Source organism: Chlamydotis macqueenii, chromosome 1 (genome assembly GCF_036417535.1).
Source record: "Chlamydotis macqueenii isolate bChlMac1 chromosome 1, bChlMac1.mat, whole genome shotgun sequence".
In the NCBI taxonomy this organism is placed as follows: Eukaryota; Metazoa; Chordata; class Aves; order Otidiformes; family Otididae; genus Chlamydotis; species Chlamydotis macqueenii.
Genome location: NC_141556.1, coordinates 144,617,815 through 144,630,584, shown reverse-complemented (window position 1 = coordinate 144,630,584; position 12,770 = coordinate 144,617,815). Strand labels below are relative to the sequence as shown.

At 43.1% G+C, this 12,770-nt stretch overlaps 1 protein-coding gene across 2 annotated transcripts in view; it reads left to right on the top strand.

Annotated features, from left to right (window-relative positions):
• GABRA5 (gamma-aminobutyric acid type A receptor subunit alpha5) overlaps positions 1-11,135 on the top strand; it is a 58,828-nt gene extending 47,693 nt beyond the window's left edge. For both annotated transcript variants that reach the window (XM_086768998.1, XM_086768989.1), the window contains exons 7-10: positions 997-1,140; positions 6,875-7,027; positions 8,442-8,653; positions 9,598-11,135. In XM_086768998.1, the coding sequence (XP_086625124.1) occupies positions 997-1,140; positions 6,875-7,027; positions 8,442-8,653; positions 9,598-9,900 (812 nt within the window). In that variant the 3' untranslated portion in view covers positions 9,901-11,135. The remainder of the gene's footprint in view (positions 1-996; positions 1,141-6,874; positions 7,028-8,441; positions 8,654-9,597) is intronic.
• Positions 11,136-12,770: the final 1,635 nt, after the last annotated feature.

The following is a 12,770-nucleotide window of genomic DNA, read 5'->3' as shown; positions in this document are numbered from 1 at the left end:
GCTTTTAATGATTGAGGCGTTCTAAAAAGTGTGAGAGCAAATTAAATGAAATAAAATATATTTAAATGTACAGTTGGCTCCTGGATTTTTTAAGACTATCTTCAGAGAAGGCTTAAAAATAAAACCAGCATTGGCTCTATTTCTAAAAGAAAACTGAGATTCCCTCATAATAGTATAATTACTCCAGGTGTCAGGGCATTAAAAATAACAGCAACATTACAGAGGAAGGAATGAGTTGGTGTTACTGCCACCACCTTTATTTCCTAGGGCATCCAAATGAATGTGAGAGAAATCTTATCATCCCCAGGTGTGCAGGTGTTTCCACAGCACCACCCAGTCGCTCTGGTACGCACCGCCACGCCCAACGCATCGTGCTCTCCTTCAAGCAGTCTTGCCCCTGAATCCTGTCCCTGCTACTCAGCATCGCAGGCACAGGCAGGCACATCCCAGCTTCCTCTATCAACAGCCATCACCTGCATGTAAAACCTACCCCCTCATCCCTGCCTACGTGTCCCAACGTCAGCGCGCGTGCGCACCAGACCCTGCACTTGCACATGGCATCACTTAGGATTTTATCCTGGAGACAGAATGAGACACAGGGGGTCCCCGTTGTCCAGGCACGTAAGGTGCCCGAGTCCTTTCGAGGAGGGGATTGAAGCAAAATGTCTTTTGCATCTTGCTGGGGTTTAGGAGCTGCCAGTATGGGTCTGAGCTGCTCTTTCCCAAATCGAGTGGTTGTGATAGATTATATTTATACTTCCACTGTTCCAGCCTTTGACAAACCATCCCACACATCTGTTATATTAGAAGGCTTCAACCTAATATTTTTTGAGCTGGGCATATGAGAACATGATTATGTCCTCTTTATTTGTTTTTCTCCATTCACTCTCACTCCTCCATTCTTCCCTCTCCATAGCATTTATCATTTAAGGATCCACTAAAATATTACAGAGGTTTTTTTACTCATCACCATCTTTTTTCCACCCTTGCCAACAGACGCTTACCCCAATTCTGAAGTGATCTACGTTTGGACTAATAGCACCACAACATCTGTGGTGGTGGCTGAAGACGGTTCACGACTTAACCAGTATCACCTGATGGGACAAACCGTAGGAACTGAAAACATCAGTACCAGTACAGGTAGGGAGAATATTTCCACCCTGTGGTTACTGATAGCTGGAGTGGGAGGGGAGAGCCACCAGCTCCAGTTATTTTTGCAAGGAGGCTGGGAAAGCATCTGTGGGATGTGGGGTGTTGGAGAAATCCCGTTCAGGTTCCTGGCTACTTAGCAGCGGCACTGGAACATGGAGAGGGTTATAAGCTGGCTCTTTGGTACGTCGCAAGGCTGTTGCTGAAGATGCGTCCAAGCCCCTGCCATTTAACGGGAGCGCTGGAGAAGCTGCACACAGCTTCTTGGCGACTGCCTTCACTGGGGCTGCCAGCGCTGCTGCTGGCTGATTTCCCTGTGGGAGGAACCACCCCGCGAGGCCAACACCACCCACGCATTTGATCCGTTTGCAATCATCGCTTTAAAATTATTTGCTTGATGAAACCGCGCAGGGTGGGGGCTGGGAGTGGAGGGCGGGTGGGGGCTGTGGCGTGGGGCTGTGGCGTGGCTCTGCAGCGTGTCCAGGGGGACCACGTGGCTGGAGAGGAGGTGCAAACCCCGAGGATTCCCGTTTCCTCTCGGGCTGCAAGCCGAGGCGCCAGATGTGGCAGCATTAGGGAGGCAAAGAAGCTTTAATCCCAGGCCGGACACCCACGTGAGCCGTGCCTCTCTGCCTCTTAAGGCTCCTACGCAAGGGCAGCCCTGGGCCCGCATTGGCGGGGGTCTCCCGGGGGGGTCGAGGCCGGGACAGGGGTCACGTAGGCTCGGCAGGATGGGAGATTAACCAGGGTACACCACGCACTCGTCTGGAGAGCACGAGTGGCATCCAGTGTAGGGGAAAAGAAAGTAGCCCACCAGGAAGGAAAGGGAGATTTCTACCACTGCTGGTTGTGGGGGGCTTGGGGTGGGGAAAGGGGGTGGCCTGCAGCCTGCAGCCACGCTGCTGGGAGCGATTCCCGCTGGCAAAGCACGACAGAGACTTCTGGTGATGCGCTGTGTCTGGGTGAAAAATGACAGGCTCTGAGCCGAAGGCAGGATTGTAGAGGACAAGGTATAGATCGCATTAGGAACCTGTTACAACCCGCAGGAAATTCGGGAGGTGTGAAAACAGGTACGCGTACACTTGCACACAAAGTTAACTGGACCGAAACATGAAGGTCCGTAAAGCTTTCTGCTCAAACTGCCCTAACGTGGCAAATGAAGAAGGGGCAGCTGAGCTTGCCACTTACTTTCCAAACAGGAGACAAAGTGAGGGAAATCTTGCCTCAAGCAGCGCAGGGGAGCCACAAAATACAACCCGCATCTCCATCCTACAAAGCTTCACCCCCTACCTTGCCTATTTGAGGACACATAAAGCTGTTGCTTTATGTATAAAAAAGCAAAGATATCTAAAGTCAAAAGCAGCATATAGACAAGAGTCAGAGCAACCGTCGCCACAGGCAAAGGACAAGTACATTCTCTTCCATTAAAGAGCAAAGACACTTTTTTCCTTACCAGTTTACCATCATAGCCGCGTTGTTTTCTGCAATGAATGGCAGCTCCCCTCTTGCCTTCATCATTGCCAAGAAAAAGATCCAGAAGATGTACTGGGGCATCTCCTACAAGCTCGTTCCACTCCTCAGAGCAAGAAAACCATCCAGCCCAGGCAGTGAGTGCTCCAGCGTGTCAGGTCCGTGCCCCTTCCAGTTTGCAGCTTTGCCTGTGAAAGCTCCTTGTACTCCTCAGCCCAAGGAAAGAGAGGATTCTTCAGACAAATCCCAAAATTTCCGCCCAGTAACCACCTCCCTCCTGTATCTTAAGGTTTAGGCTAATAAATGCTTGTTTTCCAACCTCAAGATTTTATATTAATGTCCCGGGTTACATCTGGGCTGGCTGGATTCTGATTGCAGGGTGGATCACAAAGGGCAGGACACAGATTGTAACTGGGGATTAGCAAAATACAAAAATCCGATTTTGCACAGGGAAAGCATCAGTCAGCGATGGATTTTCTGGACTTCATCAAGCTCGTAGGAGGCCAGTAATCAGGGTTACTTATGAACAGCCATCTAAGGCATTTCTTCCTCCTATTGAATTGTTGAACGTGAAAAAGAAAAACCAAATAGCTGTTGCATAAATCCAAGTGCTTGGATCCTCTGTGGTTTTTTTGACACACAAGTCAAACTACACAGCCCTTGCAGTTGCATAGGCAAAATGTTTGTATATATCATAGGGCATTTACACTCCTCTTTCTAGCAGATTTTTTTTTTTTTTAATGGAAATGCTGGACTGCATCAATCTCTTGGGATTCTGCTGCTTTTATGGGCAAGCCGCTAAGTTTAGCTGTCTTCTCAGAAAAGATATCCTGGCACTCCTAATTCACCAACCAATCTTGAAATTGTGAACGTTTTAGCCATGCCACAGAAAATAGCTCTCGCATGTGCCACCTGTTTGGGTTTTTTTTTGTTGTTGTTTCTTTTTTTTTTTTATGCTAACATCTCCAAATGTCATTCCCCGAAAAGACAAGATATTTGACTACTCACACTGCTTCCAACAGGCCCAACATCTGTTATATCCTGGTGATGCAAGTGCTAAAAACAATCAGATATGGGATTTGGGTCCAAGTGGATCTTGCTGCTTTCCACAAATCTGTTCTGTTCCCCATACTCAGAATCTCTCATCGCTAACTTAGGATCTGCAGTGCCACAAAACAAAACAAAACTCCACTCTTTTATCTTCTGCCAGCTGAAGCCTGAGCTCTGAAATATCCAAAGTCTAAATAATAAAAGAAGCATTCAGCCCTTCATTTTGCACCAAATAATTTTGATTTTTCCTCAAGATGAATCTTTTCCCTGCATCGCTATAAAAAAGACACAGGGACACGTGGACAAAATATTCTGGGTCTCAGCATGGTCAGGGACTGCAGTGTCACAGACTTAACATGAGGATCTTGCCAGAGTAGTTGTTGATACACCTGAGTCCACGTATATCTAGTAAACAAACAAGCCTGGGGTCTGGTCCAGCCTCATTAAAATACTCTATTGAGTCCCAGCATAATGATGATGGAAGAATGTGTGCTAGATGCTGGCAAATTTGTAAGCATGATCTCCAGAGCTCTCTCATCTAGATACTCAAAAAATACTGTAGCAGCTTTTAAAGTATAAAAAAAAACCCTTAAGACCAGCAGCAGCCCAGTAGCAAAGCTCTGTGAAGAAATGCAGCCATTCCCACTCTAGGGCTTTTCATTAGTATTAAATTTGTTATTACAATCGTTCTGTGCAGTGATGAGTGAACCCCATCAGGAACAGGATTCTCTTTTAAGTGCTACATAAACCTATAACAAAAATTAGCTCTTGCTCAAGAAAGCTTATGGTCTAAGGATAAACAGTGGCCTTACAGAAGTAAAAGGGAGCTTTGGCACTCCAACGGAGCCAGGATTTTGTTCTATATAAGCAAAAGGCCAACTCAGGCAGCTTTTAGCTTTACTTTAAGCAATGGTTTCAGGGCATTAAAAACCAAGCTGTGGGGCTTTCTTAAGCCCTAAGTCTGCTGGAGGAAGCATTCCTGGCTTCGGCATTTTTGAAAGGGACAGCATGGGAAATTGGAAAAGATACCAGTTAGAAGAACAGCAAGTACAAAATCAAGATGATATCATTATTTCAGTGGAGATAAAAGCTTTGATAGGTTAAAGGAAATGATAAGGTAAAAATCAGCTGCAGAGGACCATCAAAATATAGGCATTCATTTGCTGCATTTTAAAAAGGAAAAAAAAAAAATAAGTCCTGTTGCTCTTCTGAAGCTGTGTAGTTTTTTTTTTAATTCTGGCTCCAAAAGGATACTGTCAAAATCAGTAATGCACATCATCACTCCTTAGCGAGCGGGGAAACTATGACTCAAACACATCCCAGTGCAGTAGCAACTCGGAAGCAGATTACAGGCACATAGACCCTGCTGCTCCTGGCATATTTTATGAGTAAACCACAAACTGAATGCTCCTAAGTAAAGAGCAAGTGAGATTCCTCTTGAGACCACAGCGTGTTCAGCATCCCTGGTTCAAAATTACACTAAATGGAAGAGAATTAGATGTTGCTTTGCAGGGATTTTATCCCCAGTTTCACAGCATTCCCAGTCCATCTTCACATCCCTCTTCAGGGAACTGTTTCACCAGAAAATCAGACTCCAGAAGAAAGTCATAAAGATCGAGGCAGGCTGTCAGGTAAGGTATTTCTGTGCCATTCTAGTCTTTCCATCTAAAATCCTCAGCACAAACAGGTTCTGTAAACCTCATCCAGAATAACCGAGGTCCTTTAGTGTAACGTATCAGTGCAGCTATACCTGCAAAAGCCCTTTTGCTGTAGACCTGTTCTCTGCTAATTAGCCATATTGTCACTTAGAAATAATCTGCCAAATCTAACTGCTTAGCAATGCTGGCTGCAGCTCAACTTGGGCTGTTCACTCAAGGCAGAATCAGTCTGTTATGTATTTTCCTATTGTGAGTCTATAGACACTAACAGTCAAGTCTTGCAACAGAGATTATAGCTATATTTGCTTTATTCTTGGAGGACAATATATCTTTCAGAACAGGCATTACTCTGATTCATCAGTACCCAGCTGAATGATGCATGCTTTTAAATTAATTTTATATCAATGTGAGTGGAGATCTGTTAGGGCTTCAAGGGGTTGATTGTTTTTTATCCTTATGTTTTGTTTTTACTCTTATTTTTCCTACAGAAATAGTAGCCTGTTTTTAGCTAGCAAGATTTTGGCTTTGGGAACCAGTTATCAGCAATAAATAGCCTTCAGTAACAACTAGATGGTTTTACAGGAACAGTCTGAAAGAAACAGTTAAGTTTTGATTTTTCTGAAACATTAGGGAAGGTGACAGCTGGTCTGTCGATTTTGGAGTGCTTTTTTTTTAGGCTTTTATTGGAATTCAGAGGACCTGACAAAAGCCAGATTAAGGCAATGCTGTGAATTTGGCACATCAAAAAGACATGGAATTTAGGACTGCTGTGGCAGCTTTCAGTGAATTCTGCATGCAGGCAGTACAATATTAATTGCGCCAGTGAACAAGACACGGCACAACGTCTATTCAGCAACAGATTATCTTTCCAAGGGCTAAGGTGGACCAAATTCCAGGAAAACTGCATGCACTAGAGGGATTATTTATTTTTTTTTCTGGAGGATCAATTTGATGGGTTTGGGTACTGAGATCAACAAGACCTCCCAGGATCCATGTGCAAAGCTGCAATTTTTGCAGCAGTGACACCGGGACAGGCAGTCCCTAAAGTGCAGTGCAAAAGGAGCGTCTGGACCTGTTCTCATTCTTGAAAACTGGTGGCTTGGCAGTCACAGTTGCCCTAATGAGGTTACGTCCTCCTGCTAAATCAGGTTTCTAAGAGTAGATGGCCTTAATCGTTACTCTGGTAAGACAGTTTGTAGGACTGAGTCAAAACCAGGCAGGACTGAGGCAGTGCCAGCAACCTGGATTTTTTAAGCCTGTGAACATCAAGACATCCCAGGTGCATAAAAGGACTGTAACTTTTCAGTGCCATAGAAATAGTCAGTCGTTGTCCTCTGCTTTTGCGGACTGAATGTGAAGACTAGCAGGATCTAGCAGCACCTCTGTCTCAAGTCCTGGTTTTCCACAATGCAGAAATCCAGACATCGTGGAATTGAGAATGATTGAATGGTATCCTCAAATGTGTAGGGGGATGGAGCTGGCCTCCTTAAGTCCCTAAACCAGTGAACTTCCCTATTTTACCCACATGCACCTTTTTCTCCTTCTAGGCGAATATACTATTATGACAGCCCATTTTCATCTGAAAAGAAAAATTGGTTATTTTGTCATCCAGACGTACCTTCCTTGCATTATGACTGTGATCTTATCGCAAGTGTCGTTTTGGCTAAACAGAGAATCTGTCCCTGCTAGGACTGTTTTTGGTGAGTATCCCACTTTCTCCCAGCATGCGGGAAGGATCAGGCTGGCTTGTGGAAGTGATTTGCTGTAACCAAACTACAGTGCACTAGTGCTTATTTCTGTTTTCTTTCTAGATCTTCCCTTCTTCTTTTCCAGTTTAAACTCAAAATGCATTTAAAAACACTGTCTGAGCTTTTTTGGTAAAGTTATGACAGAAATTGCTCATGAGTCAATTATGTAAAGGTTAAGGACGGAAGACAGAAGAATCAGATTGTTGTGATTTGTGGATTCTTTTTCCAGTCTGTTAAAATGCTGGATGGTTTAGAGAAAAAAAATGTACATATTATCATGTTTAGTGTATACTCTAGCTAAGCATTTGAAACAGATTTCACTTCAAGACATTTTGTTTATCTCTGTTTTAAGATGTTTATCTGGGAAAACCATGTAGAGGTTAATTAGCAACAATTATCGCTATTACCATCAAACAAATTAATATGATTTTGCATTTAGAAAATGTATATTTGCTACAGAAGTTGTCATGGAAAAATCCTTTGGGGTCTCTTAAATTACTCGATTTATCACTAGAAGATTGCTGAAAACAAACACAGTCTTAAGTGAAGGTTGATGAAATACAAAATTTTCACTAGAAGAAAAATGAGGGGAGTAGGAACAGTTTATTATGTAAAATTTGGGTCAGCTGTTCTTCAGAGTCATTATTCTGTACAAACCTCCTGAAATCAGTTGGCAGGTTTCATCAAAATCAGCTCAGCAAGCTGTATAGGGAGAATACAGTTATCAGCATCGCTTTGCTGGCTGGTGGTACCCATTCCACATTTACAAAGCTGTAAGTGAGAGTTGAATTTTATCCTATTGAGGGTATCCTTCCACAGATGAAAGTAGAGGCAGCTCTGTCATTTACTGACCTGTGTGAAAAGAGGAGCTACAGTCAAGGAAATCAGTAACAGCCAACAATTTCATACATAAAAACCCCATGTGAGAAAATAAAAATGCATAATCCCATTTTATTATGTAAGTTACTGCTAAATGAGTTGCTCACTGATTTTATAACGTACCACTTAATTAGGAACACTCTATACGTACCTTGCATCAGAGTACAGTGATAAAATACCAGTAAGGTTTTGGTTTATGTAACAGCTGGGTTTGTGTTTCTCTTAAAAATACTTCTTTAGATACACTGTAAGTAGAGATAAGCAGAACCCCACAGAAGTAAACACCTGAGGGCAGAGTCTTATATTTTTTCTTGGTGAGCAAAGTATCTTACTCTTTTGGACAGTAATACGCAAGCACTGACTGATGTCTTAGGGCCTTCTTAGGTATTGTGCTGAACTGGGGCCTGCTCATAACTCGTTAGGTATCTTGTAAGGGCTACTGAACTGATCTCTGCCTCTTTTTTTTTCTTTTCTCCCTCCTTTACAGGAGTAACAACAGTCCTCACCATGACCACCTTAAGTATCAGTGCCCGTAACTCTTTGCCAAAAGTGGCCTATGCTACTGCAATGGACTGGTTTATAGCTGTCTGCTATGCCTTTGTATTTTCTGCATTGATTGAATTTGCAACAGTCAACTATTTCACCAAGAGGAGTTGGGCATGGGATGGCAAAAAAGCCCTGGAAGCTGCTAAAATCAAGGTGCTTACCTTACATTTTTTAAATAGCTAGAATAAAAAGCAGTTACTCAGCATATCTCAAATAACTGAATGGACAATTTTCAGCTTCTTTGTGAAAAAGGGATCTAATTATCTTATGACATACTTTCACCTTCCTATAGAGGACTATTTGCAAGGAAACATGACGCCTGCTTTTCACAAAGACAGACCATCAGTCTCCACCATCTCTATGGAGTGGAAGGTTTTCAGCAGCATATAGGGCACTGAGTACACATGGCATGGGATTTCCATGACCAACCTTCTTATAATAGCAGATATATGCTGTGAAATGTGTCTCTCTAGAGCACTCCCTATGCACTCTCCCAAATAAATGGCACAGCTCCCATTGAGCTCCATGAGTCAGGGTCCCACCACAGTATGCCCAATAAGAAAGAGACCAAAGAACGGTTCCTGTGAAAACACAAACTTTTGAGTTTCAAGCTGAAATTAAAATGCTGGAATAGGAGTGACTCTTAGCAAATGATCTCCTAGACAGAGCTCGTACTCACAGGTGTCCCAAAAGAGCAACACAAAGAGGGCAAGCTAGCGGGGGTGATGAGCCCTTCACCACACTCCTTGCTGCAGTCACAAGGGTGAGGTTCACATCTTGGCAGCCGCCCATTGGCCCGCGACGTCTGCAGGTGAAGGACCACGTCACCCTGAGAAAAGAAGCTGCCAACACACACGCCAGGTGGGATCCGGGGCCAGCTGGCCGCTCTTAGCTTTCTCTGGCGTCAGGGAAAGTTTAACCTGAGTCAGGGCTATAAAATCAAAGCAGAAACAGCTGTTTGGGAGCCAAAGTTGGAATAGCCAACAGGCATTTGTTAGCATGGCTGATTACGGTACTTAGATTTTTGGGTTAATATCTCAAGAACAGATTTCCACTTTCTCTTCCTGTGGTGTAATGTTTTGTTCTTTGCCCTGCAGAAAAAAGAGCGCCAATTGCTGGGAAATAAATCAACTAATACTTACAGCACTGGGAAGCTGACCCCCGCACCAAACATGCCAAAGGACTCAGCCCCAGCTGTCATCTCAAACGCTGCACCTGCTCCAGTGAAGTCTGCAGAAGAAAAGCCCGCTGAAAGCAAAAAGACTTACAACAGCATCAGTAAGATTGACAAAATGTCCCGGATAATTTTTCCAGTGCTGTTTGGAACTTTTAACTTAGTTTACTGGGCCACATATTTGAATAGGGAGCCTGTTATTAAAGGTGCCAATTCTCCAAAATAAACTGAAGGACTCTAGAGCCACACGTGAGCCATACTTACAAAGCAGATGCTACCAAGGAAAATTTGACATCCAGACAACTTTCTACATTTGGGCAATATTCTTCAGGAAGTTTTTTGCATGTTTAATAATATGTACAAATAATATTGCCTTGATTGTTTCTACATGTAACCTCGGATGTTTCGGAGACAATTATATTACTTACAGCAACAGATCTTTATAAAAGATCAGAAGACATTGAACATGGCTTCTTTGCTGCTGAGTATCTTGCATTGATAGTTTACAAATAAAATAAGTTATATTTTTTAACTGTTCAAGTGTACTACATATCGTGGTTTTTATACTTCAGATGTACAGTCATACAAATGTAGGCTTAACCTGTATTTTACAGAAGAGCTCCACTATTGTCATCTGATAGGTTACTGAGTAACGCCAGTGGTAAATGTGCCAGATTACTAAGTGCAGGGCTATGTTTGAGCACCTTTACTGGTTATAGGTAGCACATTACTCCACAGATAATACTGCTCAGCCCAATTTTCATTAGAAGTTAATACAATGCAGTAAATCCTAATAGGGCCATGCTGATTTTCACTGCTTGATCCTCTAGCTTACAGTGAAATAACATAGGGAGCAGGATGCTACTTGTGTAAATAAAGGTGGTGGGATTTTGCCCTTAAAATAAAATACAAAGTTTGGTCGGATTTCACATTCCAAGGAATTTTCTTGAATGATTCTCAGTATTTATTCCAAAAATTAGAGATATATTGCATGGAATTAACATAGATTAGGAACATACTTGTGCAAATAAAACTTTTAACAACAGCAATAGACATTTTTATTAAGGTAAAGTAAATGATGTTTGGACATTTTCCCAAGAAGAAGATTGTGTTATATTAGCAGAGATTAACAGTAAAGAATTACCGTAATTCTGAAGTAATTATTACTTGTTTCCCACAGTGAAAACCAATCAGCCAACACTAAAAAGTGTGATCAGGAAAAAAGATGTGCTTCATGACAGCAAGGTGTTTCAGTGACAATATTGACAGAAAGGTCTTTGTACTGTCCATCTGAAACTTTTCTATAAAACGCCTTGCTGCTGCCAATGTGTTTTGCTTTCCCATGAATGAGAAAATGCAATCTGAGTTTTCAGCTCTTTCCTCCTTGGCATCCTTTCTTTGTTCCACAAGCTTTTGTAATTGAATCTTAATGTTTAAATAAAAAATGCATTCAACCTTTGATTGCAAAATGTCTTTCTTATTCTGATTCTCCTTTTAGAGAGACCAAAAAATTACCACAAGGACTGGAAAAATTGATTGGAAGGCACGCATGCACGCACTCAATCACGTGTGTGTGCATGATGCGTGCCCACCGTTGCCTAAAAAGGTACATATTGAATGAAGACAGTGAATCAGGATGTTTCAGAATTAAGTGCTAGCTTGCTGTTGAGCATCAGCCCCACATTCTTTTTGAGGCAGAGAGGAGAGTCTGTGCTTCACTTTGATGCGAGAGCCTGGTCCAGGGCTGGGGAGCTGTCTGGGCTTCTTGTGTGTCTTTTCTTCATCCTCTTCACTCCTAAACATTGCTAAGAAAAAAAAAAATCTTGCACAGTGATTCCATTTTGCAGTTTTCCTTTTGATGTTGTGGAATTAGGAATTTGCATGTTCTCAGTGGCCACAGAGAAGCCACAGGACTGAGCGGGTGACTGTAAGCTGGTAAAGAGGAGCAGGGCATGGGCATGCTCATCTATTAGTTACAGTGCTAGCCTGAGACAAGGTGAGGATTTGGATCTCTTGTTTTCATGTAGGCTTCCCATGTGGCTTTGAGCAGCCACACACCTTCTTGATCATCATTTCTGTGTTTTTGGAAGTGGGATAATGGAATCTGAATGCAATGAATCTGGCTCTTTGGGGATCAAAACCAAATGAAAAATTGCAGACCCTATTGTGATGCAAAACTTTAATAAAGTCCCATGGTTATTTCTTTTCTTGCATGCAGGTTATTTCCACCAAAAGGTGGGAGCCAATAAGACCTCATGTTTTCTCGGTGAAAAGCACTGTAGTTCAAGTTCAACAGTGCTGCAGTGCAGTGAAGTGCACACACATTGCACTGGGTTTCCCCAGTGATTCACTCACCAAACACCTCTGAAACAGCTAAAACCACCTGGTGACTGGCAGAGGGGAGCAGATCTTTCTGCATATGCAAGACAGTTGCAGCCTCTTCTGCCTCTTCCTATGGCCATAGAGATCTACAATAAATGCAGTGGAGGCTGAATATCCGGAGAAGGGGAGGTGAGTCCAACATGCTGTCACGGCTAGCAAACACAACAATTTCTCTTACTCAAGAGGTGCACACCTGGTGAACTTTTCTTGTAACCATTTGATACGGTCATGCATTCCTCCCATGGCAAGGCAAAGTGACCATGCAATGGGCGGCATGGTAGGGTTCTAGTAACTGAGAGAGATCCCCTGCAGATGAGTGTTAGTCTTTCCCTGTGCTTGATGAGGATGGGGCCTGCCATTGACACTCATGGCAGATGGATGTGTGCTGGGTGACACATCTGGACAAGGCTTCTTGCTAGGAAGCAATTTGCTAACAGCTTGCTATTTCTATTCTCGCCAGAGTAACAGATGAGATGTAACTCTTGCAACATCAGTGACACAGCATAATGCTCCAAACTAATCTTGCTCGACCAGGTGTCTGAGAATTATGGGTGGACTGATGAGGACCCATCAGGACATAGTCCATGTGATGACTTGCCCTTTTTTTGACCCCATGATAGCATGCTGTCATGCTGTTGGCAGATGCTGCTATGTTTTTGGCAGGTATGTATCAGTACCTGAAAGCTCAGTCCTCTTCCCAACCATTCTCGTGGC